This window comes from Anopheles darlingi, chromosome 2, assembly GCF_943734745.1.
Source record: "Anopheles darlingi chromosome 2, idAnoDarlMG_H_01, whole genome shotgun sequence".
Taxonomy (NCBI): Eukaryota; Metazoa; Arthropoda; class Insecta; order Diptera; family Culicidae; genus Anopheles; species Anopheles darlingi.
In genome coordinates, this window is record NC_064874.1 from 42,430,055 (window position 1) to 42,446,429 (window position 16,375).

The 16,375-nt window shown below is 45.9% G+C and overlaps 1 protein-coding gene across 2 annotated transcripts in view; it reads right to left on the minus strand.

Moving 5' to 3' along the window:
* Nucleotides 1–1,359: 1,359 nt before the first annotated feature.
* The window catches only part of LOC125949250 (metastasis-associated protein MTA1), a 34,178-nt gene continuing 19,162 nt past the window's right edge, over nt 1,360–16,375 (minus strand). For both annotated transcript variants that reach the window (XM_049676108.1, XM_049676107.1), the window contains exons 5-14: nt 5,080–5,318; nt 4,563–4,883; nt 4,269–4,457; nt 3,856–4,128; nt 3,436–3,785; nt 3,086–3,348; nt 2,346–2,996; nt 2,153–2,280; nt 1,952–2,067; nt 1,360–1,861 (exon numbers count right to left, since the gene is read on the minus strand). In XM_049676108.1, coding sequence (XP_049532065.1) covers nt 1,360–1,861; nt 1,952–2,067; nt 2,153–2,280; nt 2,346–2,996; nt 3,086–3,348; nt 3,436–3,785; nt 3,856–4,128; nt 4,269–4,457; nt 4,563–4,883; nt 5,080–5,318 — 3,032 coding nt within the window. The remainder of the gene's footprint in view (nt 1,862–1,951; nt 2,068–2,152; nt 2,281–2,345; nt 2,997–3,085; nt 3,349–3,435; nt 3,786–3,855; nt 4,129–4,268; nt 4,458–4,562; nt 4,884–5,079; nt 5,319–16,375) is intronic.

A 16,375-nucleotide genomic window follows, 5' to 3' on the forward strand; every position in this document is an offset into this window, starting at 1 on the left:
ACCTCATAGTGAGTATCTAAGATATTCGGTTTGTGTATCTGTGTGTTTTTCTATGTGCAATTTACGTTTTCTCTTCCCTCTTCACTCACCGTAAGATTTTTTTTTTGCATAATTTTATCCGTTTTTGCTCCTAAGACTTACACAACTATAAAAAAAGAAGGTTTCTGCGATATTTGATCGCGCCGAGAAGAACCCATTGTTCAAGGTTCTTGGTGTGCTACGTCCTATTTTCATCACTTTCCCGCCTCTACCAATCACTCACTTTCGCTGTCGCGCTCTATATTAACGAAGATCTTTAGATCAGTATCTAAAAAAACCTTAATCGAGTCATATTTGCAATCTTTGTCTTACACAATTACACGCCATTTGCTATTGGCTCCACAGTTGTTGCTTACACTTTCTCCTTTGTTGCACCGTTCAACACCTCACCTGTGGTTACTACACAATCTCATTGCCTGTCTATGATCCCATTTCAAACCAACCATTTTACGTGCGCGTGTTGTTAGTTAGTTTTTGTTAAATTTTGTTTTAACAGGTTTAAAATTAAAACTATCCAAATGTGAAATTGAATGATCATCCACCTCGCTGGCTGCCTCAATTTAAGGGCGATCCAGGAGGAAAAGTTGCGATGAAAAACGGGGAAGGAGGAAGGAGATGGTAAACGGTGTATCACCATTTCCTATCTCTACACTTTTGTCGTATTTTTTACACCAACCCCATAACGCTACACCTTTATGATCAATTCCTTCCTTGCATATCCTCCCATTTTCCTTTCCCACATTTTCCACGCTACCACACAAACGCACACGAAACAATCACACCTTTTCATACACACAAAACACCCAAACAGGCCGGCATTTAATTGAGCAGTGCCTCCATCGTGTACGGATGGGGTGGCTGTTGTTGCGATTGGTTCTGTTGCCGATGCAGTATGCTATTGCCACTTTGCTGGTGGTGATGATAATGACTGCTGGGGTGATGGGATAGGTGTTGATGCAGCTGCTGTTGTTGGTTTTGTTGGTATGGTTGGTGTTGTTGCAGTAGCAAGTGTTGCTGTTGGTGGTGGTGGAGATGTTGCTGTTGCTGTAGCTGGGAGTTATTATAGTGTCGTAAATTTTGTTGTTGCTGTGAGGACTGATGATGAAATGTAGGAAGTTGGAGATGGGAATGATATTGCTGCTGCTGCTGCTGCTGCGGTTGGCGATGTTGATTTGCGAGTGTCGTTGTAGTCTGTCGATGCTGTTGCTGCTGCTGCTGGTGAAGATGATGGTGCTGCTGCTGTTGGTGGTTGTGGTGGTGATGGGTTGAAGGTTGAAGTTGGTGGTGTTGCGAAAAGTGCATATTTTTCGGCGGTTCGGGTCAGTCTAGGATTACAACCTGTAGTTCACTATTTTTGCTATCAGCAGCGATTGCATTACTGCTGTTGCTGCTTCCACTATTGTGGGTACTACTGTTAGCATTGCTGTTACCAGCACCAGTCGCCGTAGAACAAGCCAGAGCAGAGGATGCTCCTACCGGTGACGATACAGCAGGAACGCCAGCAGCACCACCACCAACTCCTCCGAGGGTCCCACTAAGGGCTAGCGATGAAGCGGCAGTTAGAGGATGGGCGCCTACAAGCGCTGCGGCAGCGGCTGCCGCTGCTGCTGCAGCATTGAGATTGAGATTAAGATTCGCTGCCACGGGATGAGCTGAACTAGCGGCCGCTAACTGGGCGGACAGTTGTGCCGGTAGGCTAGCGGGCGAAGGAGCGGCGGGCAAGAGTGCAGCCAATATTGAGGTGTATTTCGGATGAACGGTTCGCCATGGTTTGCGGGCAGCACGACGTAATTCCATCATAGGTATATCGCGCCGCAATTTACTAGAATATTGAATGCAGGAAATGTATCGTGACTAAACCTTGTATGTGCTGCATATGAGATGACAATGGTAGACGAGATATGCAACTTACCGGCCCACTTTGGTGGAACGATAAAAGACATCATCCGGAGCATCATTCCAGCTGATCACTTGCTTCCGACCAGAACCGGTTCGTGCCATTTGGGCAATTTTTGGTTTACCATTCATCTGAACCACGGCGGAGTCCAAAGAAACATAGAAAAAGATTAGTTCTAATCTATCTTCTATGACAAAACACGATTATGATCCTTACATGGTGACGTGGAAGAGGTTGTCCGGCTGATTGAGCGGCCGCTATCATTGCTGCATATTGCTCCGGTGTTGGACGATGCGATGGCATCGGGTCTTTGTTTGGTCGCTTAGCCGGTGGGGCAATAGTACCTAATAAAGAGAGAGCCCCGTCATGAATGAGATTGATCTCTTCGAATTGGACACGGATTACTTACCATCGACACCGTTCGAATCTTCGTAGGTTCGTCGCTTTAGCGATGAAACCCCGCTAGATGAATTTAACACATTCGGAGATTGAGCCATGTTGCCGCTGCTGTTAGTAGAGGAGCTGTTGCCTGACGTTAGTGCAGTAGCATGAAGATTCATAGAAGCTGTAGTACCGCCGGCAGACGGAGTCAGAGCCGTACAGCTGGAGGACGATGTGCTGTTGCTGCTATTGGATCCGATGACGATCGGGGTGACGGCGAGGCCACCGGAACCGACGAGTGGTGCCAGTTTACCACTGAGCGCCCCACCAACAGCTGCCACTATATTGGCGGCAGCGGAGGTACCGGTAGGCATCAATAGCTTCCCACCACCAACACCGCCTGGGGTCGATGATGGTGACTGCAGTGTCACGTCATCACACTTGTTAGGTATCCGCTCGTACAGTAGCGTACCATCCGGAGCTTTCGGAGGCTTTGGAAAAGCTACCACGTCCGGTTTTGGCATTCGGTCCTTCGGTGTCAACAGCAACCAGTCACCAACGGTACCCCCCGGATTGCCTAAACGGTTGGCGATGTGTGTCACGCTGCCACGCTCCTTTTTGCGGAAGGTAAGCAATCGACGGATCTCTGCTGAACTTTTCCCAGTTTCGGCTTGAGCAACTATAAAGAAGGCAAATGATAAATTGATCGATTGATTGATGATGCTGCAATGTCGTCTAGTATACACCATTCAGAACCTGCATACTTACATTCTTGTTTCACACTCGCAATGTTAATTGCGTACGACGGCTGGCGTGCCGCTTTCTTAGATCGGATAATATGGCGACAGAGCCGCCGCGATAGGCGCGTCGTAAGGGTCGTGTGCAGATAGAAAGCCGTTCGTGTTTTCATTATCGGGCGAGGCGATCCGGATCGTATTTGAATACCGTGCGCTTGAGCGTAGTGCCGCGCAAGATGAGCCTTCAGCTTAAACTCCTTTCCGCAATTCACAATCGAACATTTGAATGATGGGCTGGCAGTTGGAAGAAAGGGTTCGTTTTTATTAAAATTTGCAAAATATGCAATCAGCCGCAATTGCTACAAGTTAACTACTACTTACCTATGCGGTCGATGGTTGCTCATTCCACCGACCAAGGCACCGCCCGGAGCAGTAGCACCAACGACTAGTCCACTGCCCACTGATGTACCGCCGGGGATACCGACACCTGCCACCAGAGGCCCGGAACTAGCAATGATCGTAAGATCCTCATCCAGGTCACTTCCGGCGCTGCGCTTTTTAAGCGAGACTGGCGATGCCGTGTTGCTGCTGTTAATAGTGGCGGCTGACGGATCAATCTCGCCGTTATCCGCTAACCTGGATGCGACTTTAAGGCCACCATACCGCTTCCAGTAGTTCCAGCAACTCTGGCACAGCTTGTTACTAAGATGGGCCGGTCCCCAGGAGTACCACTGTAGATATGATAAGGCATTGCATTAAAACGAGTTTCGATACACTCTTCTTCGCTTCTCTCTCTCTCACCTGTGGCGATGCCGTCGTGGCACACGACTCACAAGCCCTACTGCTGCTGTACAGCATAATGTCGACGTTGCTACCGTTGGAGTTACCATTCAAGATACTCTTATTGTTGTTCGTAATTAGGGCCGGGCTCGGTTTGGTGTAGTTCGGAATGTAAACCTGTTTCAGCTTCGATTCCGCCTCGACCGCTTTGACACGCTTTTGCTGCACGTACCGATCGGTTGTCTTCCACATGTAGTAGTACTCTACTATGCTTTTGAGAGTTTTCCAAGGAAGCTAAAACAGGAAGATTCAACGTTATTCAGTTGCTTCAATCAGGTCGCCTTCCGATTTTGCTCTTCTCTGTTTTCTCGTTTATACTCGGGCTGATAGGAAATAGTAAAGGTAGCTCGATAGGTACTCTCCCAGTTACTCACAAAGTCGTTTCTGATATCGTTAAAGTCCTTGCCGTACTTCTCGAGTGCGTCTTCGAAGAGATTCGCTTCCGAGGCGCTCCACTCTTCCATCTCATCGCGACACAGCACCGGTCCGCTCGATGGTACCAACGAACACATGGCAGTCTCTATCGAATAGTTGTGTTTGTGAAGCGTATCCATCGCATGAAACTGTCGGGTGGTGATGTGCGACAAAAAAAAAACAAAATGAAACATGAAATGTCGTTCTACGGATGACTCCAGTTACGTATTACGAAAGGGGCATTGGCTACATACTAAGGTAATATCACGGCTGGCAGCGGCAGCAGACATGTGGAGGGACGGTTGCTTTACGGAACTGGTGCAGTCGAGCGCACGAGCAAACGTACCAACCGATCGCGATACAACCAGAAACTGATCAATCTTCTTATCGGTCAGCGAATGCTGCGGGGTCCATACGAGCGTTTCCAGCTCTTCCAGCACACGATCATCCTTGTCGCCAGGCTTCAGCATCTGCTGCAGATCGGTCTGGTAGCGGGCTCCGACTCGAATCTCGCCCTTGTCCGCCAGTAGCGTCTTCTGCGTTGGATCGAACACGAGGCAGTAGAAGAACGTGTCCTGCAAAATAACAACAAGAGTGTCTCTTATTCACTTTATCCTTGTCATTCACAACAAGACCATCACGACCCACTAGTACCACACCACGACAGTGCATCGATTCCTTCTGCCCTTGGGTGACCCCCTACTCCCAATTATTACACTCTCTTCTAACACAAAGCGCCGGTTTGGAAATCGATCCTTTACTACTACTCACGTCTTTGTTCAAGTAGCTGAGCAGCGATTCTTCCTCGTTCAGCAACGTCACAGAGCATTTGGCCCGTATTTGGGTGGCAGGGAGTGTTTCAACTTGCCGCGACAGGAACAGTTCTCGCTGTTTCATTTGGTGTCGCTGTTTCGGGTTGAGGTGCTCGCCACGCTCACTTCCACCACCACCACCGCCACCTCCCCCACCGCCCGTGTTGTTGGGACTGTTCCGTTCCTCCTCCAGAGCAGCTAAAAACGGAAGAAAAAAGATAAGAAAATGAAATCGATTGCGCAACTGGTATGATTGTAAACTGCTAGACTGCCGAAAATCATATATCTCCTATCAATAGAACACACATTTTGGTTGAAATGCGTTAGTTGGATGCAATCGCCCAAGTTTACTTTGTTAGTTAGAAAACATAGTTACGGCGAACCTAAAACAATTGACAATAGTTGTTTGCCATTACAACCCTCAGTCAAAACATCATGTTTTGCCATTACAACCCTCAGTCAAAACATCATGTTTTGCCATTACAAAACTCAGTCAAAGTAACGTGACTTAATTCATTATTAAATTACATTTTATACGCAAATAATACAAAGCATATTAATTGGAGCTACAATAGTATTATTTTTGTTCGTGTGTTATTCAAATACAAAGCTGTCGAAAAGTTCACGATTAAGTGAAGTGACGACAAGAATCCTAAACGCAATAAAAATCAATGATTACACGGACATTGAAACATGATAACGCAACCACACTCAAGGATTAAGTAGAAGGTTGAATTCTCCAAGATGGTACAACTAGGTTGTTGCAGAAACTAAGCGGGATTTTGGATACACTATGCGTATTTTTACGAACTCGTAAATTACTAGCATCTCTCGATATTTGCATCAATCCCATACTAGAGCTTTTCGTCATTTTCGACCAATTCGTTCGTTTCGATTATTCCGCTGTACAGATGCGTGGTTCGAATTTTCGCTATATGTAGGCCTACACTCTCTACATAACGGCATTAGGGCGGAGAACAAGAGACCAGAGTGGCCGATACTCGTCGCTTCCCTATGCGCTAAACGCTAAAGCAACAAGAGCAAGCAGTGAGCCAGGTCCAGGTCGTAGCAAGCGCGCATCTGAAAGCGCAAACCATATCAGATAGTGCGGAAGCTTGCACCGAGCGGGCGCTTATTCCGAGTCCTGCACACCTATATATGGGTTCCACGCAACGCTCCGCAGAAAACCTCCGCAAACAACCGGAAGGCGACCGTATTAATTAAGCATGCATGCAATCAATTTCATGCATGTCCGCGTCATCATCGCTTCCGAAACGGGGCTTGATGTGATACACACAGGAGGGGGGGAGCAGTAGAAGGATGAGGTCATTCTTGTTCATGCGTGAATATTCCCTCCCCCGGTACGTTTTTCTCTATATACAGTGCTGGCTGCGACAAATTAATTTTCTTCGCCCACCATGTCCTGTCCTCTCCTCTCTACGCAACATCCGCTACTGCCGGATTGAGCTTCGCCGTTTCGGCGAGAGCAAAGCACAGGTCATTCTCTCCTTTGCGTATACGAGGAGGACGGCATTGGCCTCCTCCTAAATATTGATTATGTGATGGAGGTTCTGACGATACGTTGACCATTATTAATATTAGATATATGTATATATTTTCCAAACGGCGGATACGCGTTCAATAGTTTCCTTTCTGAAGTAGTTCTACCTCTGCGAGCATACGAAACACTCGGCCCATAAAAGAATGTTATTTATGATACCTCCACACACCGTGTCAAAGGCGAGTTGTATGGAAGGCGCTAAAAGGCGCTCTTCTGTTAGTTGCTTTATGACCAGCAATTCACTGATGACGTTTACCAGCTGCTGGTTAGGTTTTTATCGTTACCAATCGGAGCGCGGATCCCGGCCTCTGTACCGGTACCGCAACTTTATTTACATTAGCTACCATTATCAGCAGTTCAACTACAACAAATCATCCGTAACCATCCGACGGCTTCGTCAATCGGAACAGTAGTTGGGAGTAGAGTGCGAATACTAAAACAAAAAACTAAAATAAATGTAAAACCACAAATACCGTAGAATATAGTCGGTACAAGGAAAGATATATACTTTTTAAAAGTAATGAATTATGAACGGAGCCATATTTAGAGAGATATCACATATGAATGATAATTAGAGTGTCACATATTTGGCTTTCTGCCTCGCTACTTTGCCTAATCTTTAATCAATCCGTTCGATTCACTTTACATTCTTGTTCCCAGTTGCACCTCAGCCCGTTACTGGTGAACCGCACGACGAATCGAACCATTTCAAATATATGTAGCTCGCGCGGAAGGAATATCGATTTATTCTATTTTCCCAGGGGTTTGGGAGCTTCAGGTTTAGTATTCCTTCGGTAACATTGGCATATCGCGCCGTGAAGTGCGCGCTGCGCGAGTCTTAACATACAGCGGCGCGTGACACAACAAACACAGAGAGAAAGTGAACATGAGAGCGAGAGAGCGTGAGAGAGAGAGATGGGGTGGGTGGGCGAGGGGGAGGAGGAGAGTGGGGAGGAGGGGAGTTCTGCATATGTACGTTGCTGTGTACACCATCATTGTGCATCTGTCACCTGACCATGCAATCTCCCAGCGTCTGGTTATATCCTAAAGTCCGCGCATCTAATGTTCAATACATTAACAAACAATTTTCTCTTCCTTGGCTCCGTTTGGTTTTCAAATGATCCCTAATTATGCATCTCCACCAGGTTGCTAGTTTTGTTCAAAATGGCAACCAGTTAGTGCTGAGTGTTTCATGACATACTGTTTCACCTTGTCCAACCACCGTGTCCGAACTCGAAACCCCAAATAATTCTAGTCTCTAGTCGTCGAATGTCGAAAAACAAAATCGCCTACTATGACCCAGTAGAAGAGATGCTACAATTCAGCTCCGATATTAGGTAGAAGCGGTGGACTTTCGGCGAATAATTTATTCTGATGTATGATCCCCGCCTTCCTGTTCCTCCAGCTTCTGGTCCTCGGTGATGTCTGCACACTACATCTATCGCACATCCTTCTCACTCTTCCGGCCAACATTTCAGCGGAACCACAAACGACCGCTGTTGTGTGTGTGGCCGCTTGGAGCATGAGCAGGTATTCCCATCGCACGGCATGCTATACGTGAATCGGTCATGCGGATATCTGCGGCTGTATTCAAATTGTGACTGCGAAAGTGTGTGTGGTTAAAAAAAAAAGAAACTGCCCTGGGTAAGGGTATTCGGTGATGTTATTAAAGCTGCCACATCTTCCTCCCTCCGCTGCTATTCGCTACGGTTCAGTCTTCGTCGAGCATCCATCCATCCCCATCCCTGTATCGGGTTGCTACAGCCAGAGCGGTCTGGTAGGCTTGCGTGCCACCATCCTCCATATAAAATGGAAGCGGGAGAAGAAAGGCCTAACGTTCTCTCCTTCTAGCCAGCCTTCGAACGGAAGCGGACAACACCGGATGCGAATATGGTGGTGCACCATGAAGGATCTTCCTATCGACCGAGCGACCAGCTGGCAGACCGACCAGCCGGCCGGCCGGCTGGGATCGACACTAAAAGGACACTTTCTCCCTCTCACTAGTGCGCGCCCGAACACGCTACACATGGGGGGATGGTGCGCGATGTTTATTTGCGCTTTGTTTACGCACACCATTACGCATGCAACCCGTTTATTCTGTTCGCTAGTGTCCCTTTTCCTACAACTTCTCCTTAACACTCCTCCTCTAGAGCACGCCCCAGGACCGGGGTGATGCCCGGACTGCTGGCTCGCTCGATTTGTGCCGGTTTTGGATTCCTGTGCACCCCCCGATGGAGGGTTTTTGATTTTGCGAAGCGCTATACAAGTACACCACAACCACACACAGGCACATACACTTATTCATACAAAAACAGGATACTAACGGTGCGCGTCTCGGTATTGGAAAGGACTCATATGTGCATGTGTGTGTGATAAAGGAAAGGAAGGAGTGGTGGGGGGGGGGGGGAACATTGAAGGATTTCATATCAGGAATTAAATGCTTGAGGGTGGAAGGAAAAGTATAGGAGCAAAGTTAGACAGTTCCTGTTTTTCTTCGAAAACTGTAGTATCTGTTTTCACATTAACAATTTGGAAATTTTTTTCAAACTGTTTAAGACATCAAAGGCAGCCTGACACGGTACAGGAGACAGCTGAACATAAGTGACATAGCCTACTGCGAAATGTAGAAGACAGCACGCGATATGCTCTGTTCGAACATGTATGAGGGAAACCTCAGGACTTTACGACCATCCTCTGCCTTCCGCTGTATGTTGTGTGTGTGTGAGTTAGCACTGTATGTGAGAACAGAGTGCACTCCCTGCGCTAAAAAAGCCTTTTCGTGGTCACAAATTGAAGGGAAAATCCATTTGTTTTTCTCCCTTCCTGCTTCCCATTTCTAAAAGCTCACCTAGCTCCTCTTCCTTGCTCGCATACACTACCGCTATCCGGGGTGATGAAGTGAGGCCCAGTGCGCTGGTGGTGGGTATTGTGGTACTTCAGTTTCGACAAAATTCGATTTCTAAACCGAGGATACAACAGAACAGTACCACCGCCGTTGCCTTTTCCGCGCTACACACCATGACAGCGATGGCGACCGTGGAAAAGTTTTTACAGATTTCCATAGTAACTCCCGGTGACGAGAGAGCAGGAGAAAAAGAGAGAGGGAGGGAGAAAGAGAGAGAGAGAGAGAGAGAGAGAACGAGCGGTACGCGTTGGTTCCGGTTCGAGAGATGTGCTCAGCACAGTGTTTCCGGTCATACGGGGGTCTCGTGAAGATGAATGACCAGTCACCAAAGTGTTCTAGGGTTAAACGAAATTGAAAATGCGGTTCCCAAGCGCAATGTTGAGCAACTGCAAATTAAATATTATTTTCTTTTTAATACGTAAAACATTATTATGTTTTGTACCATTTGAACTAGAAGATAAACTAACAGAAGAAACGCAATTTTTGAAATCGAACTGTGATAAGATATACATGAAATAAACATTATATTTTAAATAATATCAGCGTCTAATAAACGCATCAACATCTAGTGAGCAATCGAAGCTACCATAGAAAAAGAAAATGGGGCCCGGTTCGCGGATTGAAACTGTATACAACCGGATCGTAGAAGATGCTTCTCCAAAAAATCTCAGAACTCCGGAGATTAGAGATTTTGGTCGCCGTTAGGTCGATGGCTTTGCTGTGCGCGAATTCTTCTGTCCGGGAGCAAGCAGCCAAAGCTGCCTTTGTGCTGGGTAACCAACCAGAATGCCGGAACCTTTTCGAGCAACGAATATAAAAGAACACACGTCGTCGGCACCGGTGGCCGGGTAGAAACCGTCCACTCCCTCTCGATGAAAACATGGCGTGAGCGTTGAGCGCAGAAGAAGCAACCAGCATGAGGTGATGGGCGAGTGGAAGGCAGGAGGGCAATGGGTGCTCAATATTTAATGAAATTTCTCCCACTTTTCTAATTGCACCACAGCGAAACCTTCCGATGACGGACCTCCTCTCGTATTAGCATTGCGCCATACTGGTAGCACCGACCGACCGACCGACCGACCGGCAAGGGTGGCAGCAACAGCAGCAGCAGTCCGTACTCTTCTTCTCCCATTCTCTCTCGCTCTCGCTCTTTCGTCCTGTTTTTCCGCCATCCGCCAGGACATCGCCAAACTGCGTGGAGTCGGGCTGGAAAGGTGATGAACCGACTGTACACCCTTAACGGCACAGAGCGGTGGCTGCTGTGTGCCAACCCCAGCAGTAGCAGCAACAGAGAGAAAGGTTTTTGTATCGAAAATTTTCGTATAATCTACCCACCCGCGCCAACCGCCAACCGCCTTCCTTTTCCCATTTTCTCTGTATCATCCACCATCCCCCTCTCGCAACGCAATGGCCACTCGTGCAAATGCCTTCACTCTTTTCGCCCCCCTTCCCGGTAGCAGGGAGAGTTTTCGGAAAAAAAACGATTTTCGCGGGGTGAAATGAAAAAAGGAGGCTGCGCTGCTTCTGTTGCTCATGGTTGCCGGTGCCCGGAGTTGAGTTGAGCTGGTTGCTGGTTTGCTTCTTCCGTTGGTAAAGATTTACATACTACCACACTCGCTAAAACACACTCACACACAGATATACCTACATAGTACATTTTGACAGAAATCTACTAGGCGTAACTTCCCTACTTCGCCTTCCGCTGCCTTTCATTCATATTAAGCGAAAGCATGTGCGGTAAGCTATCGGTAAGATGAGCGATTTCTTATTTTTATTTTTTGGCTTTTACTCTATGAATATTTTATTAAAATAAAACCAGTTTTTGTGCTACTACATGGGTAAGCATATTATTAACCAACACACGCATCGGAACGTGTAGTAGCTTGGAAAAGGACATTTCACATTGCCGTACCAAGCTCGATTCGGCCAAATATCATGTCAAATAACATATTTCCTAAATGCGGCATGATAATATCGTACGATAGAGAGTAAACAACAGAAACTAAATTTTCTGTTGTTGCAGACTGGCCGTTGATTGAGGACTACATACATAAGGATGAAACGTTAAACTTCTTTTAAAACATTATGATAAGAGATGTCAATTAGATTAGAAAGAGTAACCCAAATGGCATTTCCTTCGGTAGCTTTTAGAAAGCTAGATAGAGAAAATTCACCCAAAGAGACGTCTCATGATGTGAAATATTAGTCAAAGCCAAAATCTACTAAATCCCAATAGTCACAGCTAATATGTGTAATAATAACGTAAAACATTAATTGAAATCACTGAACCATTATCAAAACAGTGGCAATCTGCGTTTAGTTAGCTTAACATTTGATCGATTTTGTTTACCAAAATCTTTTTCGATAAAACAGATCTTCCAAAAGACATCTGAGAGCGGAATCTACAAAGTAGTGGTGGATAAACGGTTTAATATGTCACATTACGATATGTAAACAGTAAGTAGAAATATCCGTTCGATGGATATTGTGACAAAACCCATTTTATTTCAATGCTGAAATATAACGAAGGCACAATATGTGTCAACACAACGCTTATCAATCAAGCGCTGGTAAGATAATGTGTTGGTGGGCGTCGTGGTCAACCACAAAAACCTTGCGAATGGAACCATCGGCCTGCCGCTACCTGTCAACAGAGTAGTCCTATGCTGCGCAGGGTAACAAGCATGGCCATCTACTGCCTGGCAAACCGGATGACAGTGAAAACATAATTACGACCGTTTTGCGTATTGTACACTTCATGTGTCATGTGTCATGTTCCTTTTTGTTTTTATTATTTATCCCTGACACCATTCCAGTGTTCCGGATTGTTCCGGACGCTTTACGTTCATACCAATATTCAGATGCGAATCAGGGCTTCCGGTATGCGATAATGAAAATGACGATCCCGTCAATGGGAATCGCAAAACCATGAATCTATGGTTCGTGAACATCTGATTTCATGGATGCTGGCCGGGTGCTTGTGCCTTCACAGCCAATAATGGTAACCACAATTTAAAACGCAGGCCCGAGAGTCTGGACAAGCCTGTATGGTTCAGCAAATGATGTCAAAACAGTCGAATGAAAGGTTATTAAAGGGCAGCGAGACACATGTTGGCGGTTGGTGGTACATCGATAATGAGAGATAGAGAAAGAGAGAGCACACGCCGGGCCAATGCGCCATCCTGTCGAAAATGTTTTATTTTTTTAATGTTGTTTGCACTCCAAAAGTCAGATTTAACAGTACTCTCCCGTCCTCTTTAGTCACGTAGCTGGTTGCACCACTCTCCGGAAGGGATGTGACGTTTGGGGACACAATGCCATTAAGCTGTACTGTTAATCGATTGTTTTCAATAACCTTTTTTTTTCGTTTGGCTTTCATTTTTACAGCGCTCGGAAGTGTTTCAATTATACGCTGCAAAATGATCAGATGAGGGGTTACAGGTAAAAGGAGAGGAAAGGTATATGAATTTTCATGATCCACTTGCACTATTGACCATCGCACAGCTACTATACCAGGAGATTGCAGGCTATGATTTTCAATTTTTCTGACATTATCGATTCACTGACACGATTTTACATGCAACACATATCGATTGGGGTCATCATCATCATCGGATGCTGTCGGAATTCCGAAAGGTGTTATCAATTTCCCTCTCATTGACCTTCGCGGATTGCTGTGCCATCTGACATTGACACTAATAAACGATTTACGTCGCGCCTCTCAAACACAGGATCATAGCCCATTGCTTCACAACGATTCGTAGGCGGCGCTGAGATATTAGTGCACAATAAAAACAGATCTAAAGCTAAAAAAAACGATTTGGATGTTGAAAAAGATACACTGCTCAAGAATCACACTCCGGTATTTAAATACCTGTTACAAAAATGTTTATCGTGATCATTTTAATTCTTGTTACAATGAGAATTTTTAAAAACGATGAGATATCTAATTTTTGTAAATTACAAAAGCCACATTTGCATTATACTAGTAGTACCAAATAATGTGTTCTCATTTTCTTAGTACATCTCACACATTTTAAACAGTTCGTGACAATATCAGCGAGCTAAGCTTGCATTAAAGTCACTTGCCAAAAGTCCATCTCATTTGGGGTCATTTTGGTAAAAGGCTCGTTCCACCTTACGGGCCTGGTAGTCATGACAGGCGTTATCTTGTGACACGGTACATAGCTTAGCGTAGTACTGGTTTCTCCATAATTCAAGCCCCCATATGGAGCATAGGATCTTTATGAGAAGCTTCCAACCGAGTGATTCTAACAGATGAATTTATCGTTACTAGTAGTTCAGATGGCAGTGACGTATGTTAGAACAGGCACATTATAAAGGCTCGCAAACGGTATTGTTCTTGTGATTTTTATATGAATGAATCTCTTTCACCAGAAGAATGTAGTATCCGTAATCATATCCCCTCTGGTCATTGGTCATCCCTATTATATTCACTCCTCTGGATATTGAATTAAAGATTGCTATTAGGTAAAAAGCATAGTTTGGTATCTTCTACTCATCGTTGCTTGATACGTCCAATCAAGACGTAAGGACCAATCTATCGTAAAACAATGAATATGTTTTTCTATACATTCGAATGCAGCATTGTGGACATTGTACTCCTGTAATTGTTGCAGTTCAATTTCTTCATTTTCTTGAAATTGAAATTTTCTTGAAATATGCAATCTATCAGCTCAGCATTGACTCACTCCGACAGCAACACTCCGTCGTTTAAGAATGTGGACAGTGTTTATCACCCTGACTTATCATTCCAAGTAAACGACTTTTACAATGTTCAATCAATGACACTTTGAGTTGCACCTAATCATGATAGTTGTATCGTTGATATTCGAAGCTGCGCAGTGGGATCAGTAAATTTCAGATTTTACCATATGATATCGAACCCTTCGTGCCCATTAGTTGGTTGGTTTTAACGAAATTAAAATTCATTACAGGCCCCCTTCCCAAGATGGGAGATTTGGGATGAGTTAACCGTGAAGTGATCGACGTTTAAGATCCTAAATAACAATATTTTTCTGATGTTTTTGAAGTCTGCTAGGGATCTTCTACTGTCTCCACACTCTTAGGCTAATGCTGAAGTTGATTCGCGCGATTGTACGTCTAGATTCTACAAATGATATCATGCTAGAAAAAGGATAAGAAAGGCGAACGAATGAAAGGAAACTAATGCGAGTGCATATAAAACCGTATACCAGCTAGTACTCAAATAAAGGAAGTCTGACCTAGAGGACCGCCAAATGTAAACCCAGAGTGGTATCTCTTACACTCCCTATGGCCCCTATGGGCAACGATAAGTGCAATCGCAATAGAACGTACAATAAAACAACTGAATGTGTTTCAGTTCTCCTGTTTCTTCCTCGCCCTCATCCCAATTTAAACTATTATCAAATTAGTTCATCGTCACTGGTAGTGTAGTGACTAATTCGTCCGCTATCCGTTATCAGTCATTTTTCTAACTAAAATTAGGTTCCCCTTGGCCACGCCAACTTTCAAGCCGGTCAACGCACCACCTACGCCAACTTGAAACAGCGATACACGCCATTAACACACAAACGAGGACAGTTCCTCTTTTGGGCCTCTGCTGTTGTTCCTCGCTCACATGCGCGAAAGCCTTACGTCAGCCAGAACACGCATTTCGCGTGATACACGGCCACTAGCAGCAGGCGGACGAGGGGCGGGGGAGACAAGCCGACCAGAACCCGCTTCTTATCAATCCGTACGGCAAGCGTCAAACGCGCAAAACCAAAGTGCGTGTAGCTGGTGTGCTTTTTATACTTCGTTTCCGTTGCCACCGCTCCGTGATTCACGCACCCATTCTCCCTGCTATTTATCCTATCGGGAGGAGCATGAAGCCGAATGAAACAGAACACCACCACCACACGACACGACACACAGCATGATCTTACTCTCCTCCGTAGGTCACGAGTCGTCACTCCTTCACCGGATGGAGCGCGCAGGCACATTGACTGCAAGGATGATTGTTGTGCGAGGGGTCCTTGCAGGGGTGGTGGTAGTGGTGCGTAATTTTATTTTTCCACTTTTCCAATTTTATTTTTTCCTTTTTCCCGCCAACAACAACAAGCACCAGCTCCAGTGGCAACAGCAGCAGCAACGGTGCGCGGCCCCCCGTTCTCCACAAATCATGCGCTGCTCACACACACACGCACACACAGTCACACATACATATACAAATACCGCTCTCTACACTGTGTTTCATCCCCACGAAATTTCCTCCCATTTTTTTTGTTCATTTTGCCTCCCCCTCGTTGTAGCCTTTGCCCAGCCAAATAAATTCGCTCCACCACCCTCCACCCCCAACTAACACTCTCCCTCCCTCCTTGCGCCCTACCCCTCTCTCTCTCTTTCTCTCTCTCTCTCTCTCGGGAGAAGGTCCTCCCGCGGTCCGACGGGATATATCGAACCCACATCCCATGGTGCGGATCCGCCCGAAAGGCGGTCAAGGAGTAGAGGGTGGGAAATATGGCGGAAGGATCTTCATCCTTCGGTTGACGATGGTTAGGAGGTGGGAGAAGGGGAGGGGGGGGGGGTGTAGAGAATGAGGAAAAAGCGCGTCAACTACCCCCCGTGCCCAGAGTGGGTGGTGGTGGTGGTGGCTGTAGAATGCAGCTACCAAAAGCATGAGGAAACGGTGGATAGGTGGGTGGGTAGGTGGGAGGATGGGTGATGGCTAGTGAGTGTGACTTCTCTCTCTCTCTCTCTCTCTCTTTCTATCTCTCTCTTGCTCTCTCTGTTTCTCTCTGTCTC